This window comes from Phodopus roborovskii, unplaced genomic scaffold, assembly GCF_943737965.1.
Source record: "Phodopus roborovskii unplaced genomic scaffold, PHOROB, whole genome shotgun sequence".
NCBI classification, from domain to species: domain Eukaryota; kingdom Metazoa; phylum Chordata; class Mammalia; order Rodentia; family Cricetidae; genus Phodopus; species Phodopus roborovskii.
This window is the reverse complement of record NW_026126418.1, coordinates 67,636,005-67,661,450: the sequence shown is the minus strand read 5'-3', so window position 1 is coordinate 67,661,450 and position 25,446 is coordinate 67,636,005. Positions and strand designations below refer to the sequence as shown.

Genomic DNA, 25,446 nt, shown 5'->3' with positions numbered 1-25,446 from the left:
ATACCCAAAGGCGCTTCTGCCTACATTTCCAAACTCTAATACTCCCTACCCTTAAGCAACCCCCTGCCTAGACCTCAAACCCATCGTTCCCATGCCACACCTCCTCACGATACAATATGCTATGTTAACAGTCAAAATAATGAATAGAACCTTCCACATAGTCCAGGACCTTTCCTTCATTAACTGCTTTCCCTTCACACCCTTAAATATCTAACCTTTACACCATCCTGTCACCATTCAGCGTTCATTCCTAAATCTTCCTTAATACTGCTGAATGTCCACTTCCAAGACTTTCGCCTTCACGCAGATGGACCCTGATACTCAACAATCAACAACTGCCCTAGACTGCTCTTCCCCAGTGATTCCGAGACAGTCCCCATCATTTTGGCCAGCCACGCCTACTGACTTGGACTGCCTCTCCATTCTTCTTCCCACCTGTTTCAGTATCTAGATGACCTCCTCCTCTGTAGGCCTCCCCACCCTGATAGTCCTATCCCCAAACCACATATCTTGGATTCTCTCTTACCCCAACCTATAAGCACCTCAACGTAGATCACCTAGTATATCTGCACTTCTTATCTCTGCCCTTGTGGACAACTTCCTCCAGTCATAGACCCCTAAATACTCATTCTTGATACATTCCTTATACCAAGCCACTTCTGAACCTCCTCATATTCTCATTCCTCCCTTCTAATAATTATTAATTAAGTAATTAAACAAACCTTAAAACATTGTCCTTTCTACTCCAAGCCATCTCCTCCCAGATATAAACAAACCTTCCCATCCTTATACATCTAAAACACATAAGCACTTTCTAAAATTGACCTTTGTCCCTGTAGCCTACCTCTCCTCTAAATATAACAAATAACTCTGGTGTGCCCAGAGTACTTGATTTCCTTCCCATAGGTGCTAGAGCTGAAGGTAAAGACAGAACAATCAGGCCTTGTTTCTTTTTGTAAAATGTTTTAAGCTATATATATGGTGCTAGGATGTAAAAGCTTAAATAAGTTCTGAAGGTCTAAGAAAGAGATTTAAAGTGTATCAATGCAAGTTGTAAAGGTCTAAAAGAGTGATTTAAGGTAGGAGAAAAATGAAAAAAATGTTTCAGATTCCTTGCCTTCTTGGTATACTATTGTTATATTCAAACTTCAAAAGTTCAATGGAATTCTCATAAGTTTTCAGTCTAATCCTGGTAAAACACTGATTGCTATTATCATAGTCACCAGCGCAAAAAAAAAAATTAAATCTCCTTTGGTTGTCTTCTGAGTATTGATTTAAAACTGCATCTTATCATGCTGGAGACATCTCTGTCCAATCTACACATCCATCCTCCTGCACAGAGAAGAGGGTGTTAAGGCTTTTAGCTCAGAATCATTCCTTTGGGTCCTCAGACTTTTCCTCTGTGACTCAAAGAAATGAACCCACTACTTTCTCTGCAAACAGTGGTAATGCTAATGTATCTAAAACCTTTATCTCTTTTTGTAAACTTTAAAAAAATCATGTAAGCTTACAGGGAGTCATCTGAAACTTCTAGGTTCCAGATTAGTACTCCTATCATTCAACAGCTTATCTTTCCCCAGATGGTTGTACTTGAGGGTGGGATTTACACCTTCCTCTGAACTTTACACTTCTTCCCTTCCCCCAAATACCAGGACCACAGGCCTGAAAGCTTCAAACATACAGCCATGATAGAAAATAAATAAATAATAAACAAACAAATAAATAAATAAAGTTGCCCCCAAGCACAGCCAGGCCAGTCTCTATGAACTTGAGGTCAGTCTGATCTACAGATTTCCAGGCCAGTCAGGCTACCTAGAGAGACCCTGTGTCAAAACAAATTAGTAAACAAATCAAGAATGAAAACAACACAAGAGGAGGCCCAGAGCCAAATAGTGAACCCATGCTGCATGCAAACACTTTTTTTAGGATGTTGTGATAGGAAGAGTAGGACTTTTGTAATATAATTTTCACATTAGCTCTCTCACCAACTCAAGCACCTTGAGCCTTGTGAACAGAGGCTGGGAGAACATCACATCAGCTATGTACAGAGGCAATTTCCACCAGTGGAAGGGGCCCCCCATAGAGCCATTTATAGGGGGTCAGCCCAAATGGTTCAGGGGTGTTCTAACCCTGAAAATCACAAAGGGTAGGAGAGCTATCCAATCATTAACGTCAATCTCCATGGTCAATTTATTGAAGGTCTCTTTAATGGTTCTATTTATCCTTTCTACCTGAGCTTTGGGGTCTGTATGCACAATGTAATTTCCCATCAATCTCCAACATCTTGGCCAGTCCCTGACTTACCTGGGCAACAAAAACTGAACAATTGTCTGATCGTACTACCTTAGGTATTCCAAATCTTTGGAAAATTTCCTTCAGTATTTTTTTTTAGCCACCACGATTGAGTTCTCCTTCTTGGTAGGGTAAGCCTTTACCCATCCTGAAAAGGTGTCTATACAAACTAATAAATACTTGTTACCTTACTTGGCTGGCTTTACCTCCATGAAGTCCATTTCCCAGTGAGCACCTGGGTTGCTTCCCCTCAGTCTCTTCTCAGGAGGCATTCTTGAAGGATTAGCATTAACCAGATGACAAGGCACACAATGTCTTTATCTCCTGCCAGTCTTCTAGAATATACTGTCATCTGAGTTCTGGGGTTTTAGACTTCTCTACTGCAGGCAGCAGGTTGACATCCTGGGCTGCCTGCTTGGCTACCTGGTCAGCCATCTGATACCCTTTCGAGATGAAATCTTTGGCTTTCTGGTGTCCAAGACAATGTATAATGGCCAGTCTTTTGGCAAATATAAGGCTTCCAGCAAGCTTAGAATTTTTTTGTTTTTGTTTTTTACTTCCTTCCCTGCTGAAGTAAGCAGCCCCCTTTGTTTATAGGTAGCCCTGTGCATATGTGCAGTCTCAAAAGCATACCTGCTGTTCATGTAGATGTTTATGGATTTCCCTTCGGCTATCTGTAAAGCTTGCGTAAGGGCCATGAGCTCAGCATTTTGTGTTGAGTTTCCTTCCAGCAGGCTGCTGGCCCAGACTATGCAGGTTCCATCCACCACCACTGCCCCAGCCCATCTTTTACCTTTTACCATGTAACTGCTCTCAGGTCAATGCCTCCCCGGCCAGCAGGATGTCCATAAGATCTTTGTGAATCCCAGACTCTTCAACCAACAGTTGACAGCAATAGTGAGTCACTGGTTCATCAGTCTCCTCAGGCAGAAGAGTGGCGGGGTTGAGGGTGGCTGGTAGAGCGAACACAATCCTCTCAGTGAGAAGCAGGCTTTGGTAGTGAGTCATGCAGGCGTTGGTCATCCATTGGTCCGGAGGATGCCAGACAATGTTCTCCAATGCATGAAGGGCTATTATAGTTACTTTCTGCCCCAAAGTCAACTTCTCAGTGTCTTTGACCAGTACAACCACAGCTGCGATAGCGTTTAGAAAGCCAGGCCATCCACTGGCTACAGGATCAAGCTTCTTTGACAGATAAGCAATGGGTCTTTTCCATGGCCCTAGGGATTTGGTCAAAACTCCCCGGGCTAATCCCTTATGCTCATCCACATAAACGATAAGAGGTTTAGTTATATCAGGGAGGGCTAGAGCAGTTGCGCTCAGCAGGGCCTTTTTAATGGCATCAAATGCCTCCTGATGCTCTGGGGCCCAGGTGAATATTTTATTTTCTTTAGTCAGCAGGTAGAGTGGAGCTGCTAAGGACACAAATCCCAAGATCCATAGCCTGCAAAACCCAGCTGTCACCAGAAATTCTCTTACTTGCCTGGCCGTGGTTGTGGCCAGTGTGTGAACTAAAGTTCTCTTCCAAGCCTCCATCAGCCATCTTTGCCCATCCTGTAGATTGAACCCCAGGTACGTTACCTCTTTACTGCAAATCTGGGCCTTTTTGGCTGAGGCTCGATATCTTAGGTCAGATAATTCCAGCAGCAGTGCTTTTGTTCCTTCCAAGCAGCCCTGCTGGGTGGCCCCTGCCAGAAGTAGGTCATCTACATATTGGAGGAGGGTCACCTGGGGGTGTTGGATCCTGAAGCTGGCCAGATCTTTATGAAGAGCCTCATCAAAGATGGTCGGGGAGGTGAGCTGCCCAGTTCTGCCCATGCCAGGGTCCCTCCATTCAAAGACAAAAAGTGGTTGGCTGGTGGGATGTAACCTCCGGCAGAAAAAGGTGTTTTTTAGGTCTAAGGGGATGTTTCTGCTCCGCTCAGGTGGGAGGGCACTCAGCAGGTTATAAGGGTTTGGGACAGTTGGGTGTATGTCCTGCACCCTTTTATTGTCCTCTCTCAAGTCCTGCACTGGCTGATAATCATTGGTCCCAGGCTTCCTATCCAGGGAGATTGAACAGGAACCAGGATGCCTTGCTGGGTTAATCTTTGGAAATGGGGTCGAATTCCTTCCCAAGCCTCTCTTCTCATGGGGAACTGTTTGACTGATACTGCTGTAGCACTAGCTTTCAGTTGAATAACCTGTGGGGGCACTTGTTTCACCAGACCCACTCCGGATACTTCAGCCCAAGCTGAGGGAATTTTGGCTAATCACCAGTCCATATTGGAGGTTCCAGGCCCATCTGAACAGTCTAGGTCAAGCCTGGGCTCCTGGTGGAGTTTGTACTCATCTTCTAGTCTAACAGTGAGAACTTGCAATTGATTTCCCTGTTTTATCAGTTACTGATAACTGCTCAGAGTCAAAATGAATCTTGGCTCCTACTTTTGACAGAATGTCTCTTCCTAACAAAGGGATAACCAGGAATGAGTGGGATACCTGGCCCATAACCACTGTTCTTTGGGTAGTCCATGAATACTGCCGTTGCCCTGTGGCACCCATTACCCAAGATTTTTGTCTTTTAATTTTTCTAATGGCTGTATCAGCACAGAATGCTCCACTCTGGTATCCACCAAAAGTTTAACTGGTTGCTCCTCCACTTTTAAAGTTACCTTGGGTTCAGGGAGGGGATCCGAACCCCATCTCCCTTAATCTTTATCTTTCCCCATGGTTAAGACCTTTGATCCCTTGTTTCTCTTCTTGGGGCAGTCCTTTGCCCAGTGTCCTTTTCTTTATATAATATGCACATTGGTCCTTGTCCAGTGGGGTTCTGTTGTCCAGATTTCCTGGCTGTCTAGGGCCTGTTTTAAATTTTTTAACTTTTTTTTTTCTCCCTCTTTACTATTTTTTCCTTTAGCCACTGTGGCCAAGATTTTAGTCAAATTATTTTCCTGTCTTCTATCATGCCTTTCCTCTCTCTCCTTCTCTTTTCTCTGTCACTTTCTCTCTCTCTCTCTCTCTCTCTCTCTCTCTCTCTCTCTCTCTCTCTTGTCTATCTCTCTTTTCTCTGTCTCTCTCTTCTTTCTCTTTTCTCTGTCTCTCTCTCTGTCTCTCTCTGTCTCTCTCTCTCTCTCTCTCTCTCTCTCTCTCTCTCTCTCTCTCTCTCTCTCTCCTGACTCTTTCTCTTCTCTTTCTCTTCCTTGGTCTTCCTTTTGTAATACACCTTCTCTGCCTCTTTCATTAAATCACGTAACTCAGCTTCCTGTAACCCCTTCAGTCTCTGGGGTTTCTTTTTAATATCCTTGCCCTATGAAGGCCAGAACCATCGAAGCTCTCTGGGCTTCTGAGGTAGGGTCAAAAGGAGTCCTCTCTTTACCTTAGCCAAATTGGTGGGTCGTCTCGCGGCACCTCAGACACCCACCACCAAAGCCTGGCAATAGACTTTCAAGCTCTCCCTACCTTTAGCAGCGTTGAAGTCCCAACTGGGGCGAGTCAAGGGGGATCCCAAGTCAATCTCGTTTTGCAGCTGCATGGACCCATCAGCCCCAGGGACATGTTTTCTCACCTTTAACAGTATTAGTTTCCCAATTATAAAGATCTGAGGAGGAAAAGGGCCAGTACTGGAGAGGCTGCAATCCAGCCACCCGACATTAGGGGGCCAACTCCAGCGTGGCTCCTTTCCCAACTCTGGAGCCTGAGCTTCAGTGGGGGTGGAAGGTCATCCATCCAGGTGAAGGATCAGAACTGTATCAAGAATGACTTTGAGAGACACTGAGGAAGGATAGTGGTAGCCTCTGGCTGGTCACCTCATGGGGGCCAGAGCAGGGAGGGAGCTGGGTATCTGCCCGTTGCCCCAGCCCATGGCCGTTCGTCTGTGGCTGGGCCCCAGTGGCCCTGGCGCACTTGCCTCTCCCTGGGTCTCCTGGCCCTGAAATGGCCCCGCACAAGTGCTCGTGGGTGGTGGGTCAGGATGAGAGCCAGGCCCACTCTGAAAAACAGTTGCCTTAAAAGCTTAGATAATCTCAGAATTAAAAGGATTCCCTCTGGCTGCTCAGAGGTACTTACAAAGTCTGCTAGACTTAACTTCAGTCCAGTGGTCAAGAGTCAAACTAAGGGGAGTTATCAGTCATCACTGTCTATAGACAAAGACACACAGAACGAAAATGCATGATACAAAAACTAACAGAAACTAACAGATCCAGACACAAACAACCCATTCACATCTTCCACAATCAGGCAAAAAATTGGACGGCCACGGAGGAACCTTCTGCTTCAACAACAGAAGTTGGTACTCTGACCAACCCACAGACAGAGGCCATCAGCCTCCTCACCTTCCAGGGTATCCATCAGGGTGGCAGCCTGTGATCTTCCTAGCATGTCCCAAGAGGACAGCTGCAAACTGAAACCGAAAATGCGTGTTCCAGAAAACAAATGCAAGAAAACACTCAGAACAGAGATGCTGGCTCATACACACACACACACACACACACACACACACACACACACACACCAGGGAGCCTCCAAGTTGGTTCTTGGGTGTGAGGGGTGGTCGCTGATTCCCAGCCAATGCACCAAATGAAAGACCCATAGAGCACCCAAAATCACTCACGAGAAGCAGTTTTGATGAAAACTGCATGAGGGCTTTTTATTCCAAGTGCACTGGGGTCCACAGTAATAAGCCATGCAGGGGTAGAGCACTGAGGACCCCTACCCCGCATATTGTAAACCAATCATCTCATAGCATCAACAGCCCGCGCAATGCGTGCCAATCAATTTAAACAATTTTACAGTTTTTAGACCAAACTTTAAATCATGCAAGCCCAAGTTTATAGACGAATCAGTTTTCTATAGCTTCAGTGGTCTGCATTTGTGTGGCTCGTAGACCTTTTGCCTATTGACAGGCAGAGGTCTTTTGCCTATTGATAGGTCTGGAATTATAGGTATTTGGGGCTTTTTAGATAGCATTTTTAAACTTCTAACTTCCTGGAGTCATTGGAGAGTTAGGCTGTAATTTTCCATCCTTGCAATATCATGAACTGTTCTACAGACCATGTTCAATCTGGACTCTTCCAGATACCTCTGGCTGAACTCTTCTTCAATCTTCGTATCTCTAATGAGAAATTCCTCCTCAACAATACCTAGGAACACTCATTTCCTCATTTGCATTCACTACCTATAGTCATTCTGGCACAACTGACTCCTGCCCTTAGCATCATAAAGGAACAAAATTGACATCACAACCACAAAGGTCTGTTACCCACTTATATTAACCTAATTTCATATCTCAAAGAAAAAGTTGTAAATGATCAATTCATTAGGAAAACCAGATTCTATGGTCCCTTATATTCTATTCTTTATGGTAAAGTCATTATGGAAACCAGATTCTATTGTCCCAATTTACTCCTTTATATGCTTTTGGTCTTCCATAACAAACACAATTATCCTCTTTTACAAAACGGTTATCATTACCCCAGTGACAACATTCTACAGTTCCCACAGCATACCTCTTTTGTTGTCCCTATGGTTCCTTCCTCCTACCCTCTGCCTGGTGCCCTCACACTTTTTATTTACCTGGGCTACAGTTCTACAAATGCTGGGTCACTGTGTCTTGCTACACTTGATGTTCTAGGATTTTATCACATGATCAAAACAAGTAGCTAGCCTATATATTCCTCACAAGCTTTCCAAATTTTTTTTCCTTTTGGGGAATTCTGCATAAAACTGGCATTCCTTGCAATCCTGCAGGACAAGCTATTGCTGAGCTGGCTAAAAAAAAAAATTACTAAAACTACAACTTCATAAAAAAAGAGGGAGAGTAAACACTCAAACCCCTTGATTTATTAGCCCTAGTGATAAATAAACCCTAATTCTTTCTATAGGTGATGATGCATATTCTTCTCTAAAGGCACTGTGCAGAATTCTCTCATTCCAATGCTTGCCTACAGGTTTTCCAGGAAGACACAAAGGATGGCACACAGGAAAGCCCCTCAAGACTTTCTTACTTGGGGTGTAGAGTATGCCTAGTAAGTCATGAATTTAATAGTCTTCATAATTAAGGAAAAAAAATGTTCAACTCTGGTCCAGAAGAGCCTCCCACAGAGGCTTTAAAATGTCATTGGCTGAGTACTCTGCCCCTGGCCTGGGAGCAAGGTAAAGAGACATCTGATAAAAGGGTTCAAGAATTAGGAGATCTGGGCCAGCCTTTTCCCTGCAAATCTGTTCATTGTGAGTATCTTCATTATCAGATCAGTGAGTTCTGCTTATGGGCAGACTCACTGGGCACATATTCCCAAGCACACTATCATTCATCCTGTCACTTGTTTTGATGCTTCTCAAATGTGTTTTTAAATACTACTGCATATCTACCCCAACCCTAACTTCCCACAGTCTCCATGGTTTCCTTACAACTACATTGGTTCAATTCCCCTCCACCCAGTGTGTGTTGCTGCTATTAAGTTATTTTGTTATCACCCAGGATACCAGACTTAGCTCGTCTGAGTACCCAAGAAAGATCCAAAGGTCACCCTAAAATATGTAACAGCTTGGAAATCTGAATATGGGATTCTTACCAATATCATTTAAACTCAAAATAGACCTTCTATTGCTGAAGGATAGTGTTGAAACCACAGCATTATGCTGACTCCGCTCCTGACAATGGGCAGGAAGCAGCTCAAAGGACCCTGTGTTATGTAGCCATTTCATGGCTACATCACACATTATGGGGCTGCTTGAGGACTAAGTACCCATGTGCAGGCTTCCCCTTTTTTAAGGGAGGACCTCCACCTCTTCACCCATTCGCCCCTTCTCTACTTCTTCCCCCTCTCCCCATCTCCCCTTTCCTTCTTCCCTTTCCCTTGGTCCCCTCCCCACTCCCCCCAATAAAACATGGCTTTGTTGAGTCTCCTGGTCCATGTTACATCTATCAGTAACTGAAACAAGAGTTGGCAATAGGACCCCACAGGTAAGCTTTTAAGACAGTCTGGGTGTGTTAGCAAACATTCTTGTTATATAAACGTAGCTATCAGTGTGGTGATAGACTGAGGACCACACAGAGAATTGGGAAATGGAACTCACGATGCAATGTAATCACTGTTATCACACAGTGATTCACTCACTGGGACACTATGAAGTGGGCTATGAGTGTATTTCCCCATCATCCACTCTTAGGATGGGATTTGGACCTATTGCAGGACCATCTCTTGAGGTTGGGGGAGATAACAATGTGGAGATTATCATTAAAATACAACTCAAATGCTGCCCATTTAAACATAGCTCAAGCAAACAATGGTCTGTGTCAGCATGTGTACTTACTCTCAGGAACTGGCCAGCCCCCGCATGACTGTGTACAGGCGCCCTTACTGAAAGCTTATTCAGGGAGATCACTGCCTTGTGAACAGCTCCCATCCTTCCACTGCTGCTGTGGGCAGTTAAGATTTTCCCTTTCACAGCTTCACTGTGCTTATTTTGGCTTTGCCTGCACCAAGATACATAAAACAGGTAAAAGAGCAGGCACTTGGCATATTAAAGCACCAGGAAGTGGTGGGTGGGGACCCAGAACAATGAGAAATGCCAGAGCTGAATAGGATGTAAATTACTGCAGGAAGTCAACTATACTCTGTGACAACAAATGGAGACATTTCCTCCACCACCCACCTAATCCACCCCAACCCATGCCTGGCCTGACCTTTGTACAAAATCTTGAGGAATAGGTCCAGGTCAGGAGCCCCCAGGCTTTCTCCCACCTGCTCACCCCCACTCCCACCTCGAACCAGCTTCCCTTGCACCTGGGCAGCCCTGACTTACCCTCTAGACATGGCTGGCCCGATGAAGGAAACCCTGGCTCCCTTGAGGCTCCAGCACACACACCTGGTTTTGCTGCCCTGGTCACTGCATTGCATCATCTTAACTCCCCTGCCTCTCTCCTGGAGCACCCTTTCCCCACACTGCCCACTCCCCCACCTCCCAGCCCCCTAAACCACACCCCCACCCCTGAGAGAGCCTGGCCCCTGAGCTACAGGTTCAACCACAACTTGTTTTTTCACCCAGCTTCACCCATATCCCAACTTGCATCCCAGAAACAGAAGCATCCTGGGCCCTGCCACAAAAATATGGCAGATCTGCAGCTCCCACACTGCACAGGGTGCTTGTCAGGCCTCGGTGTCTTTTGCTGGGGAAGGGGTGCAGGCAGCACTGAGCTTCCTCCCTGTCCTTACTGTGAATGTGTTTAAAGACACTGGAGTTTCCGTTAAAATTGCTAAGATGGTCCCGGAAGATGCTCAGTACGAAGAGCCTTTCAGCATAAGCTTGACAACCTGAGTGTGAGCTCTGGAACCTATGAGATAGTGAGATGAGAGTCCAAAAATTAATAAAAGTGTAAAACATCTTGGACCCCTGAGCTAACACAAAAGGAAAGGGAACTGGGCAGAAGAATTTGACCAGGAGGAAGTGACTACAGGCCTGACTCCAGTTCTCAGAAAAAGGGAGTTCACTACAAGCTGTATCAACATTCCTTTGTTCTGAAGAAAAGCAGATAACCTGTAACTGCTGGTTGTATAATCCTCTGGCCCACAGGATAATTGACAAACTTGTGACACCATGTCCCTGCTTTATTCTGCTCAAATGTATGTAATTGCTTTACTTTGTACTTTGTGTAATAACCTTAAGTAACCATGGAAACTTTGTAATCTTGTGACTTTCAGCCTTGTGGTTTTTCCCTTTAAGAACCCTTATGATAGAGGCAAGGGACCCTCCTCCTGCAGCTGCTTTGTCATTTTGCTCTACAGGGTCCCTGCTGGGGCTTGTAACTTGACAGTAAACCTAGTGTTTTGGCATTGGTGAGCCAGTTCTTGGTGGTCTTCTGGGGTCTTGCAAACTAGGTGTAACAGTAGAAGAGAAGCATCTCCACATTGTTGTCCTGTAATCACCACATACACACACACACACACACACACACACACACACACACACACACACGTATACAATTCACACAGAAATCATTGGAAAACAGTCTTCTTTGCTTTGGGGAAGACAATTAAGATGGTAATTTTGCTATATATATTTTACCACAGGGACAGAATGAAGTACTGAAAATAAGTTTTCCTATTTAAGGTATAGCCCATCAAGGACTAAACTCAATAACCTTCCCCAACTAGTAAAACTCTGGTATACATGCCCGTTGATTCTATCATACCCTTGCCCTTTGTTCTGATTAATAATGAGACAATAGCACCAGATTGTAAGATCCTGCTCCCACCAATGGGGTGAGACACAGGCACCACTTGCAAGAGAATAAAAACTAAGTGCTTTGTGTTCATCACACATAGCACACCCTTTTTGCAAAAAGATATTCCCTTCCTAGATTAAGTTTGCTTTGTTCCTGTTTTTCTTTGTGAAACACAAACAATCTTTTCTATAAAAATAACTCTAACTTGACCAGGTGAGGGTTGCGGAGCCAGCCCCAGCCTTCCTTCCATCATACCTCTTCTCCAGCCCTTCTCTAGCCATGAAGGATTACTGGCCTCCCCTTGGCTTCCACCTTCTGCTTTTCCACAGGAAATATGGACTCCTCTAATCCTGGAAGGCCAGCTTCATGGGCCCTGGCTACCACCTCTGTGCTGGATTGTCTGGGCAGGTACAGAAGAGGATGCCCCATAAAGAGACAGACAGGTCACTTGTGCTCGGTGTCCTTCCACAGCAGCCTTGCCCACTCAGATCAGAACTTTCTAATATGACCTAGACCTGGGTCCGCCTTACCTTCCCCTCACCAGTACACATGCACTCCCATACAGATCCGGGGATCCACAGGGTTCCTGCCAGACTGCAGACCTGGCCCTGCCACCTCTGAGCCCCATGTCCCAGAAGCAGTGAATCTCCAACCAGATGGTGAGCAATCAATTGAGGGTACCCACAACCTCCTTCCTCATCCCTCAACTCACCTCTGAGGTCCATGACAGGACCCTGGATGGTTCAGTTTCTGAGCAGCAAGTAGTTGGGCACAGCTGAGACTTCATGCACCAACCCCCAGCAGGACCAACCCCCAGCAGGGAGAAAACCCAGTCCTGACTACCTGTGGGTGGGGAAGAACTCTGGCAGACTTCTGATTAGTCCAGGTGTGTCTGCAGGAAACAGGTGTCCTCAGCCAGATGTACCATGGACACAGGGGGTATGCCACCCACACCTCATATGCCAGGGACTGTGGATGCTTCCTCCTCAGGTCAGGCTCTAGCCTGTGGTCCCCCAAATCTGCCCCCACTTCCTACTCTATCAACCCCACCCCCAAACTCTCCTCTTCTGATCTTTGTTTTAGAACACTCTCATCTTTCTCCCTCTCCTTCTCTCCTCTCATCTCTTTCTCTCCCTTCCTTTACTGTCTTCTCCCTCCTCTCTCCTGAAAAGCAAGTTTTTGTTTACAGAAACAGAAACAGAGTTTGGCCTTAAGACCTACTACCTTGCGTAATAAAGAGTTTTGTTAAAATTGTACAAGACCAGGTAATTATAAACCTTAACAGTCCTTAGCATTTGGAAGTCTAATTTTGTTTTGAAGTTCTCTTACTCTCAGAAATTTTAAACTTTTGAACATAACATTAGTCATCACATTCCCCTTTGAGTTATACCCTGAGTCAAATCCTTGCCTCTGTGCTGTGTATCTCTTCATATTAGGAGTTAATGACCATCCACTTAATAGATGCTAAGTGGGAATTTGTACAACTGGCATTGATGATGCAGGCACCACCCATAGTCAGCAGGTACAAGAGAACTATGAGCCCTGTACTGGCTGATAGCACATTCACTAGCCAGGAAGAGCCTGAGAATGACAAGGGTTTCTTCCTTTAAAGGCCTCCTGCCTTTTTGTGAGGTGGGGCTTTTCTGAAGCACATTGAGTTATCACTAATGTATCTAAATGGTTTTCATAGAAACAACTTTCCCCTAAAGCTACACAGTGACCTCCTTGTGCTTAATAGAGTAGGTCACTCTCCCATGCTGTAAACCCACCCTGAGTAATAGATCCTCCTGTTTCTCTAGCGTGGCAATGGTTTTTATACTATAGACAAATCCTGAGTTATCTGTCATCCTAGGTTTTTGAAGTTAATGTCAGCCATTGCTGTGCCAGTGACGCCAAGAGTGGCTCTTGCTATTCCAAATCTAAGCTTATTATGAGGGTCTGAGGAGGGGAAGTGCATGCTCTGTCCTGAACACAGAGGCTGGAAAGGCCTGTGTCTGTGCATATTGTGTTTTCTCCCTACTGAGCCATCATAATCATATACCCTGAGGAAGAGCGATGCCAATATACAGGATATCAGGGACTGACACATCTGCCAAATGTTGATGGATAATTCTATCCCACCTGGTCCTGCTGCCATTTAGTCTCAAATAAACAGACAGAGGCTTATATTAATTACAAATTATGTGGCAGATGGCTCAGGCTTCTTATTGTTTAGCTCTCTCTGAAGTATTAACCCATTTTTATTAATCTGTATATCTCCAAATAGTCTTGGCTTACTAGAGACGGCCAGATCTATTGCTCTCTCTAGTCAGCTACATGGTGTCTCTCCATGACTCCCTTCTGTGTTCGTCTTCCCAGAATCCTTCTAGTCGGAGAGCTCCACCTATACTTCCTGCTTGGCCATTGGCTAAAACAGCTTTACTCATCAACCAATAAGAGAAATGCATTCACAGCGTACAGGACATCCCCCATCAGCCAAATAGGCAAGCAAAGGTGCAAACTGTCAGCACATGCAAACCAGTTTTAAGGAAGGAAGGATTGTCTACCTGACCACATGATGGCTGAGAGCTGGGAGACAGAGTCAAGCAAAACAACGGTATTAGGCTACAACCTGCTTCTGTCTTATCATTAGTGAATCTTCCCAGGCCTTGGTGACAGTCTATTTTTTTGTAGCCAGTTCAGGATCCCCTGTGTTATGCCTGGCAAGAGATTGAAATATCATGTACTGTAGTGAGATAGTCCTTCTGTAGCACTGACCACGCCCATTGGGGGGTGGAGCGATGGGCGGAGGTGACCTGAGGAAGGAGGTCAGAGGGGGCCAGGAAGGCGCTCTCTTTTGCTGGCGACTCGGACAGGAGAGGATCGGGTTGAATTTCCTGGTGTTCATCTGTCTAGGTTGTAAGTTATTTCTCCCTGAATAAAGATCTATTCGGCCTATTTGTTTATCCTGATCCTTATTTATCGCAATAATGTACAGACACCATCTACATTCTGGTGGTTACTGCCAATAGAACCCAAGGTAGCTGTCATTGGAAGCCCTAGCTAGTGCTTCAACCCTTTCTCCCAAGGCTCAGTCTAGGGATCTCCCACCCAAATGGCCTACTCATTAGGAGAGAGAAAGAGAGAGAGAGAGAGAGACAGAGAGAGACAGAGAGAGAGAGCACAGTTATATACAAGAAGAAACAAAACCTTGGAGATACATGATCTTTTTCCCAACCAGCTATATGGAGTCAAGAGAGCATCATCAGAATCCTAGCAATACTTTGGAAGTATCAAAAGGATGATTCAGAGCTAGGAATTTGTCTCAGAAGGTACAGTGGCCAGAGGTGGAGGTAGGAGAATCAAGATTTCAAGGTCATTCTTGGCTACACAGTGAGTCCAAACTCTGTGTCCAAGGAAAAAAAAAAAGACTGACTTTAAAATGAATGTGGGAAAGCAAAGCCCCCAGGACAGCTGACAGTGATACAGATAAAGCCAGAGGACTCACACTACCTGAGGCAGCATGATATTTGAACAACTAAATTGATGAGTGGAGCAGGGTGGAGCCCAGAAATAGACCCACAGATCCTTAGCAAAAGAACAAGGCCAATACAGTAGAGAAGGACAGTGCTGGGTTGACTGAACTCACACACACAAAACCCAGCCTTCATAGAAGCCAATCCAGTGAAGCTCACAGACTTAAATGCAAATACAGTTTTCAGAGGATTGCTCATGAGGAAATGGACACGATAAGAGTTTTGGTGATGATCTTTTAGATACAACACCAAAGGCAGGGTACATAAAAGAAATGATTAAAAGTTCCTTACAATTAAATATTCTACTCTAACAAAGGCACAAAGAACAGACAAGCCATAAACTGACTGAAAAACACATTGCCTGATGATGGACAATCATCCAACTTACATAAAGAATTCATAAAATCCAACCATATAAAAACAGCTGTAGTGGTTAAACTTAACTGTCAACTTGTTAAGATCTAGAATCAACTAAGACACACCTCTGGGTAGGGTAGGCATTTCCAAGAAGTATTAACTGAGTGGACAGCACCTTCTTGCAATGGTCCAGATACAGGAGGGACAAGGAAAGAGCATTGTTGCACAGTTGCCTCCCTTGGCTTCTTGCTGGTAAGTGTGTCTTTCTAATTACTGCTACTGTCCTGGCCTCACCCGAGGAGCGGGGTAGAATTCATTTCACGGACTGCACTGTGAACATGACAAAAACTGCCTGAAACCTACCCAGACCTTCCTCAAGATATCCCTGAGACTTTCATAAATTTTTTGCTGATTTCTTGGTTGCTTCACAAAATCAGAAAAGACACAGGTGTTTTTGTTCATTAGAGACAAGCACTGAGACTAGGTAGGCCTGTTTGCTTTAGATGTGGGAAGCCAGGACACCTACAGGACTGTAGAAATGGCTCAGTTGTTCCCAGACTGGCTAATGCTAACTTTAACATGCCAGAGTCTGCACTTGTTGGGCTTATCAATGGATGGACAACCCCTTGCTGTCTTCTTGTGACACCAGAAATAACGGGAGCTATCAACAATTCAGTGGATATGCCTGTTATAGGATAAGGACCCAAAGACCATTCAGCACCACCAAATTTCTGGGTGAGATCTCTATTAAGCAGACCAGCGATTGCCTGTGGAGAAAATCTTCTTACAAAGCAACCCAAATGCATATTACAGGAATTTTTTTAAAGACAAAGAACACAGAACATCTGCATCTAGACTGGCAGTTGTATGGAGAAGCAAGCAAGCAGTTGAACAAGAGCCAAGAACACGAAGTTAGCTGGGACATTTTGACCCTGAGTTTCCAGAACAGTCGGGTGCTTTCCCACAGGATTTTTCATGACAAGGCGTTAAAATGGAAATTTTTCAGTTGCCCTGGCTTCCAGAATAGCCTGAGAACATGCACTTCTGACCTTACCAGGAAGGACTCCCAGGGATGGGCTTGCAAAACATTTCCCAGAAACACCATGCAGGTGCCAGATAAGGAAAATGAGCCTGGCCAACAACCTGCCATGATGAGGCCACCTGGGCCCAACCAATCAGGAGCTTGCTAGAAAGTCCCTAACCCCAGACCCCCTTTCTGCTTGCAGTTTTTGCCTTTATAATAAGCTCATGTAAAATTGGGCCCAGGGCTCTTCTCCCCTCCCGCTTTGTGAGATATGAATTGAGCCCCAGACAGCTGGAACCCGAATAAAGGCTCTTGCTGTTTTGCATCAAGTGCTAATTTCCATGGTTTCTGGGTCGATCACTGCATCCCGGAATTCGAGTGGGTGTCCCCTCAGTGTTGGGGTCCAATATTTGACTTGTCCTGGATTCAGTGGTCACCTCCTATCCACGAACTTGACCTTGGAGGTAAGAAAGGCACCTACTCTGTCTTCTCTATCTGTTGATGTTGTCTGATTCTGCTTTATTTTCGGTTTGCAGCCGCCGGATCATTCGTGAGAACAATCTGGCGGTGGTCGGGAAACGTGCCCAGGGGACCACAGGTTTGCACCCTGGGGGACGCCCTGGGAAGAACGGAGAACCAAGGACGCTTGGTGGTCTCCTGTGAAGAGGACCCCGATCTGTCTAATCGGGTCCTCCTGGTTGGCTCTCTGCTCATCAGATCGCTCCACACTCTGAAACGCTTTCATTTTTGTGGCACCACACGTGTGGCTACTTTTGTCTGTTGAATGTTGTTTTCATGTTCTTGTCTCTCTGCTTGTATCTGACTTTCTGACTGATGATGGGACAGATGATAGTGAAGAGTAGAAAAAATTACTAGCTGTCTGTAAGGGCATAGACTCGTCACCCTGGGACCCCCATCCCCCGCAGGTGGCCGCTCCCAGAACTCTCTTGAGAAAAACAGTTCCCGGAGTGACCACAGGATGTCCCAATGACCTCTGTGGAATGTTCCAGCGCCCCAGGTGTGTTGCTTAATCTAACACATAGTTTAACTGATGAGTAAATGTGTAACTTTGGAATTCCCCTATTTCCTCCCCAGTCCCCTTCCTTTCTTTTGTGGTTTTTGCCTTTATAAGCTTGTCACAAGTTTGGGTCGGGGTCGAACTCCTCTACCCCTGCGTGGTGTATGAGTCTCGACCCCAGCATGGGCTCTAGTGGCAGGTCTCAAGGGGGCCACACGGCGACCCACCAATTTGGCAAAGGTAAGAGAAATCCTACAGGGTCCGGTGGAGCCACCCTCTGTCTTCTTGGAACGACTGATGGAGGCTTATAGGAGATATACCCCATTTGATCCCTCCTCGGGGGGACAGCAGGCAGCCGTAGCCATGGCTTTTATAGGGCAGTCGGCCTCTGATATCAAGAAAAAGTTGCAGAGACTAGAGGGGCTCCAGGATTATACTTTGCAGGATTTAGTAAAAGAGGCAGAGAAAGTGTATCACAAGAGAGAGACTGAAGAAGAAAAACAAGAAAGAGAAAAAAAAGGAGGCAGAAGAGAGGGAAAATCGGCAGGATCGCCACCAAGAGAGGAATTTGACTAAGATTTTGGCCATAGTAGTAGGTGGAGAAAGGTCAGAGAAAGGACAGTCAGGACACCTGGGCAACAGGACAAGGAGACCCCCGGGAGGACGGAGGCTACAACTTGAGAAAGACCAATGTGCATACTGTAAAGAAAAAGGACACTGGGCCAGAGAGTGCCCCCGAAAGAAACAAAAGGGCCCCAAAATACTGGCCCTTGAGGAAGATTAGGGGAGTCGGGGCTCAGTTCCCCTCCCCGAGCCTAGGGTAACTCTCTCTGTGGAGGGGAACCCCGTTAATTTCTTAGTGGATACAGGAGCTGAACACTCAGTTTTGACTAAACCATTAGGACAATTAGGATCAAAAAGAACTCGTGATGGGAGCCACTGGAAGTAAACTTTACCCCTGGACAACCAAAAGAAGTTTGGAAACAGGAAAAAGCCAAGTAACCCACTCTTTTCTTGTGATTCCTGAGTGCCCTGCGCCCCTTCTGGGGAGGGACTTGTTGACCAAACTAAAGGCTCAGGTCCAGTTCACCCCGGAGGGACCAGAAGTCACCTGGGGAGAGGCCCCTATAACATGCTTAGTTCTAAGTCTAGAAGAAGAATATCTAGAAGAAGAAGACTGGGATTTTGCCCCCTAAAGAATGGCTGACAGCTTTTCCAGAGGTTTGGGCAGAGCAGACTGGAATCGGACTGGCCAAACAAGTGCCACCTGTCGTAGTCGAGCTGAAAGCGGCTTCCACCCCCGTCTCAGTCAGACAGTACCCCATGACTCAAGGGGCTAAAGAAGGAATTCGACCACATATCCAGAGACTGTTACAACAAGGTATACTGATTCCCTGCCGGTCCCCTTGGAATACTCCCCTTTTGCCAGTACCAATGATTATCGACCTGTCCAGGACTTAAGAAAAGTCAATAAATGGGTACAAGACATTCACCCAACTGTGCCCAACCCTTACAACTTGCTGAGTTCCTTACGGCCTGAACGATCCTGGTACACCGTTCTGGATTTGAAAGATGCCTTTTTCTGTCTCAGATTGCATCCGAGTAGCCAACCCCTGTTCGCTTTTGAGTGGCGAGATCCCGAAGGAGGACATACGGGTCAACTGACCTGGACTAGGTTGCCACAGGGATTCAAGAATTCACTGACTTTTCGATGAAGCACTCCACCGTGACCTTGTGCCCTTCAGGGCCCGGAACCCTCAGATTTCTCTCTTGCAGTAGGTAGATGATTTACTGCTCGCAGCCTCGACCCAGGAACTGTGCCTCGACGGGACCAGAAAGCTCCTAAAGGAATTAAGTGAGTTTGGGGTACCGGGTGTCCGCCAAGAAAGCCCAGTTATGCCGCTCGGAGGTGACCTACCTAGGATACACCCTCCGAGAAGGGAAGCGGTGGCTCACTGAAGCACGAAAAAAGACTGTGATGCAAATCCCGACCCCCACTACTCCACGACAAGTACGTGAGATTTTGGGAAATGTGGGTTTTTGTAGACTCTGAATACCCGGGTTCGCCAAGCTGGCGGCCCCTCTGTACCCACTTACTAAAGAAAAAGTCCCATCCACCTGGACAGAGGAGCACCAAAGAGCCTTTGATAATATAAAGACTGCCCTACTCACAGCTCCTGCTTTGGCCCTGCCAGATCTGACTAAGCCTTTCACTCTATATGTTGATGAGTGGGCTGGAGTAGCCCATGGAGTTCTGACTCAGACCCTGGGGCCCTGGAAGCGGCCAGTAGCCTACCTATCTAAAAAGCTAGACCCAGTCGCCAGCAGGTGGCCCTCTTGCTTGAAAGCCATTGCGGCAGTAGCCCTACTTGTCAGAGATGCAGATAAGCTCACTCTGGGTCAGCACGTAACTGTAATTGCTCCCCATGCTTTAGAAAGTATTGTGCGGCAGCCCCACGACCGCTGGATGACAAACGCCCGGATGACACATTACCAGAGCTTGCTGTTAAATGATCGGATAACCTTTGCTCCTCTTGCTATTCTCAACCCGGCCACCCTGCTCCCCGAAGCAGATGACTCTACCCCGGTGCACCGATGCACTGATGTCCTGGCTGAAGAAATCGGGACCAGGAAAGACCTGACTGACCAACCTTGGCCAGGTGTGCCTAACTGGTATACGGATGGCAGCAGTTTTGTGGTAGAAGGTAAAATAAGGGCGGGAGCAGCGGTGGTGGATGGAAAGCAGGTAATTTGGGCTAGCAGTCTACCAGAAGGAACCTCCACTCAAAGAGCTGAGCTCCTGGCACTGACTCAAGCTCTGCGTCTGGCAGAAGGTAAGGCTATCAACATTTACACCGACAGCCATTATGCTTTTGCCACAGCCCACGTTCATGGGGCCATCTACAGACAGAGGGGCCTACTCACCTCAGCAGGAAGAGACATTAAAAATAAAGAGGAAATCCTGGCCCTCCTAGAAGCCATACATCTTCCAAAAAAATTAGCCATCGTCCACTGCCTGGGACACCAGAAGGGGGCTGACCCAGTCACAAAGGGGAACCAAATGGCTGATCTAAGAACCTGGAAAAAGGACAAGGGGAGATCAGCCGGGAGTTTATTGGGAGGTAGACTTCACTGAAATTAAGCCAGGAAAATATGGTAATAAGTACCTTCTAGTTTTTATAGACATTTTTTCAGGATGGGTAGAAGCCTTTCCCACCAAGTCTGAAACTGCTCAAGTAGTAACCAAGAAGATACTGGAAGAAATCCTGCCCCGGTTCGGGATCCCCAAGGTAATCGGTTCGGACAACGGGCCAGCTTTTGTTGCCCAGGTAAGTCAGGAGTTGGCCACCCAACTGGGGACTAATTGGAAATTACATTGTGCTTACAGACCCCCAGAGCTCAGGACAGGTAGAAAGAATGAATAGAACCCTAAAAGAGACCCTTACTAAATTGGCTATTGAGGCCGGCGGCAAAGACTGGGTGACCCTCCTCCCCTTTGCGCTTCTTAGGGTCCAAAACACACCTGAACGTTTCGGCCTTACCCCTTATGAAATCCTACATGGGGGACCGCCCCCCTTGACTGAGTCAGGCGGGATATTGGATCCTTGCACTGACTCACCCTCCTCCTCTGCTCTGTTTACCCACTTAAAGGCCTTAGAAGTTGTCAGAACACAGATCTGGAATCAGATCAAAGAAGCCTATACTCCAGGGACCACCGCGGTGCCCCACGGGTTCCAAGTCGGAGACTCAGTCCTGGTCAGACAACATCGCGCTGGCACGCTTGAGCCTCAGTGGAAAGGACCCTTTCTAGTGCTGTTGACTACCCCCCACGGCAGTAAAGGTAGACGGAATTGCTGCCTGGATCCACGCTTCTCACATAAAAAAGACACCCAGTCAAAATGAAGACAACCGCGAAGATAATTGGACAGTGGCAGCCAGTGACTATCCTCTTAAGCTGCGCCTTCGCCGTAGCTCTAACCTTGGGGGATAACCCTCATGCCCCTCAAAAACTGACATGGGAAGTGCTTAATGAAGAGGGCGATGTCGTGTGGTCAAAAACTGCAGTGCACACCCCTTGGACTTGGTGGCCTGCTCTTGCACCTGATATCTGTAAGTTAGCTGCGGGTTCCCTGGCTTGGGATCTTTCTAATTATGACAATTTAGATAAACCACCCCCGGAGGAACAATGTGTCCCTCATGGTATAGGGAACACATTGGGATGTTCAGGACAATTTTTCCGAGCCAACCTCCAGGCAGCAGACTTCTACGTCTGCCCCAGGCAGGGACATAACAGAGAGTTGAAGAGACGATGTGGAGGGGCATCAGGTTACTTTTGTGGTAAATGGGGATGTGAGACCACAGGAGAAGCCTACTGCAATCCTTCCTCCTCCTGGGATCTGATTATAGTAAAAAAGGGTCATAAGCCAGAAGAGCCAGAAAAAGGAGAGAGAGACACATCTAAGTACCCGTCTTATAAGACTGGATGTGCTCCTGGGGCCTCGGGTGGCCCTCAGGGGCCATGCAAAGGCAACTATTGCAACCCTCTGAATATTAGTTTCACAACACAGGGAAATCAAGATCGCCAATGGGTAAAAGGTAACCGCTGGGGGTGGAGATTCTATACTGGAGGGGGAGACCCAGGGTTCATTTTCGCTATCAGGATGAAGATAGAGAGTCCGCCCGCACGACCAGTAAGCCCCAATCCGGTGCTTGATAACCCCCTACCCAAGCCTGAGAGACTTCCTAGTCTCACCCCATCACCAAGGGAAAGTTCCTCTTCCAGCCTTAATCCATTCCCTCCTTTGATCCCATCCTCCCACCCACCTATGAGGACCGAGGATCGCCTGTTCAATCTGCTCCATAGTGCGTTTGTTGTTTTAAACTGCACAAACCCCACTGCTACCCAATCTTGCTGGCTGTGCTTTGCTTCTAATTCCCCCTTATTATGAGGGAATAGCTCAAATGCAGAGCTATAATGTTACTTCTGATCATTCGCATTGCCCCTGGGGGAGCCAACGAAAGTTGACCCTTTCAGCGGTATCAGGCACTGGACTATGCATAGGCAAAGGGCCTACCAGACACCAGCCCCTCTGTAACGTAACTATCAACACCCTGACTGATGGCCCAAATCAATATCTAGTACCCCCCCCCCCCCCCGCAGACACTTGGTGGGCCTTTGGCACCGGCCTGACCCTCTGCCTGCGTACTTCACTTTTTAACAGTACTAGGGACTTTTGTATTTTGGTCCAACTGGTGCCTAGGGTCATCTATCATGATGATAGTTCATTCATAGATGAATTTGATCAGCGTACTCGTTACAAGAGGGAACCTGTAACCCTGACCTTAGCTGTCTTGTTAGGACTAGGAGTAGCAGCAGGGATTGGAACTGGAGTGGCCACTCTTATCCAGCAGCCCTACTACTATAATGAGCTTAGAGCGGCTATGGATGCTGACCTGGGAGCGTTGGAGCAGTCTGTAACTAAACTAGAAGAGTCATTAACTTCATTATCAGAGGTAGTGCTGCAAAACAGAAGGGGATTAGATCTGCTTTTTCTTAAAGAGGGAGGGCTCTGTGCGGCCTTAAAGGAAGAATGTTGCTTTTATGTAGATCATTCCGGTGTCATCAGAGATTCCATGGCAAAGCTAAGAGAAAGGCTAGAAAACAGAAAAAGAGAAAGAGAAGCATACCAAGGATGGTATGAAAATTGGTTTAATCGGTCACCATGGTTCTCTACTCTGGTCTCCACCTTGGCCGGACCTATAATCATTTTGATGCTGATCCTAACCTTCAGGCCATGTATCCTCAATAGGCTGGTGACATTTATAAAGGAAAGGATGAGTGCTGTCCAGGTAATGGTTTTAAGGCAGCAGTACCAGATACTACAAGAAACTGAGGGATCGCTCTAAGATTAGAGCCATTTACAAGAAGAAGTGGGGAATGAAGAGTAGAAAAAATTACTAGCTGTCTGTAAGGGCATAGACTCGTCACCCTGGGGCCCCCATCCCCCTCAGGTGGCCGCTCCCAGAACTCTCTTGAGAAAAACAGTTCCCGGAGTGACCACAGGATGTCCCAATGACCTCTGTGGAATGTTCCAGCGCCCCAGGTGTGTTGCTTAATCTAACACATAGTTTAACTGTTGAGTAAATGTGTAACTTTGGAATTCCCCTATTTCCTCCCCAGTCCCCCTCCTTTCTTTTGTGGTTTTTGCCTTTATAAGCTTGTCACAAGTTTGGGTCGGGGTCGAACTCCTCTACCCCTGCGTGGTGTATGAGTCTCGACCCCAGCATGCTGGCCTGAGATCTCATTCAATCCCGTTTTCAATAAACTTCCTCTTGTGATTGTAGCAAGTTCGGTCTTGGTGTCTCACTGGGTGCGCGCTATTCCCGAGATTTGAGTGAGGGTCTCCCTACAGGGGTCTTTCAATAGCCACCCCTTAGTCTGATTATCAACCATTGGACTGAAATTAAATGCAGGGCCCACAACCTGTTCGTTGAGGTCTGAAAGAGACTGTGGCAAATTTTCTGCACCTCAGAATGGTCCACTTTCAATGTAGGATGGCCCCCTGTGGGGACACTTGACCTGACCATTATTCTTGCTGTTAAGGACATTGTTTTTCAGGCAGGCCCAGGAGAACACCCAGACCAAGAACCCTACATTGTGGTTTGTAGGACCTAGCCCAGAACCCACCCCCCTTGGGTTAAGCCATGGGTTCATTGGCCCTATGGCCATCCAGGCTCCCGAGTTTTGGCATTCCAGACTCATGATCAATTGAAGGGGCCTTCCCATTTGGCCCCTCCAAAGAATATTTACACTCCAATCCAGGAGGACCTCCTCCTCCTAGATCCTTCCCCTCCATATCTGCCAACCTTGACTTCACAACCAATCCTGGCAGAAGCCCAAGAGGAGATGAGATCCTCTGCCCCTCCAACCCAAGAGGACCCTGAGCCAGCCCCAGGGCCGACACAGGGGACAGTAGATGAGGTGGCACTCCTGAAGCCTCACGGGACTTGCCTATACCCCACACACACACTGAGCTATGGCCCAATGGCCAGGCGCCTCTCCAACTGCTGTAGTACTGGCCCTTTTCCTCTGCATACAATTGGAAAACTAATCACCTTCCTTTTTCTGAGGACTCACAGAGGCTAACAGGCCTTGTGGAGCCCTCGATGTTCTCTCATCAGCCAACTTGGGACGATTGCCAACAGCTGTTCCAGACTCTCTTCACCACTGAAGAGAGGGAAAGGATTCTCCTTGAGGCTGCTATTGAAAGACCAAAAAGTAAAGTTAATAAAGGACGGTCTGACCTGGAAAGCTAACCAATATCTGTTCCTTGGAATTTGCTAACTTCCTCTCCTTCTCTTCTCTGTCCCTTCAATACACTTTCTCTGTCTCTTAACCCTTCCAGTCTCTGGAGTTTCTTCCTAATATCTGGGGCCCAATTTCCCCATGAAGACCAGAGCCACCAAAGCTCTCTGGGCTTCTGAAGTAGGGTCAAAAAGTGCTCTCTTTACCTAGCCAAATTGGTGGGCCGTCTCATGGCACCTCGGAGACCTGCCACCAGAGCCTGGCGATAGATTTTTAAGCTCTCCCTACCTTCAGCAGTGTTGAAGTCCCAACTAGGGTGAGTCAAAAAGGAATCTTGTTTTTTCATCTGCGCTGGCCACCCATCGGCCCCAGGGATATTTTTCTAGCCTCAAGCAGAAACTGTTGATAATCATCTCAAATAGCCTGGAGAGAGAACATAAGGAACTCCAAAAAGGGGGTGGTTAGTTTTCCAATTACAAAGATCTGGGGAGAAGGGTCAGCCCTGGAGGCTGGTGTTGGGGAGCCAAACATGTGCGGTGGCAGGGCCATAAGTCATAACCCTGTCCCTCCATTCCGGCATGGCTCTGCCCAGGCTGCGCCCAGCCCATGGCTATTCAGCCATTCTGCTGAAGCTCAGCCCCAGGGGCTCTGGCTGCCCTGCCACAATCCTGAGGGCAGGGGACAAGTGTGCTCATTGTCTAGCTGGGTCTCCCAGCCCTGCTCTCCTGCTGA

The 25,446-nt window shown here is 46.8% G+C and overlaps 1 protein-coding gene across 1 annotated transcript in view; it reads right to left on the bottom strand.

Annotated features, from left to right (window-relative positions):
- The window catches only part of LOC127222640 (histo-blood group ABO system transferase 1), a 29,652-nt gene extending 17,367 nt beyond the window's left edge, over positions 1–12,285 (bottom strand). Inside the window, exon 1 of the mRNA XM_051184914.1 lies at positions 12,207–12,285. Within this exon, the coding sequence (XP_051040871.1) occupies positions 12,207–12,219 (13 nt within the window). The 5' untranslated portion in view covers positions 12,220–12,285. The remainder of the gene's footprint in view (positions 1–12,206) is intronic.
- Between the last annotated feature and the right edge of the window lie 13,161 nt (positions 12,286–25,446).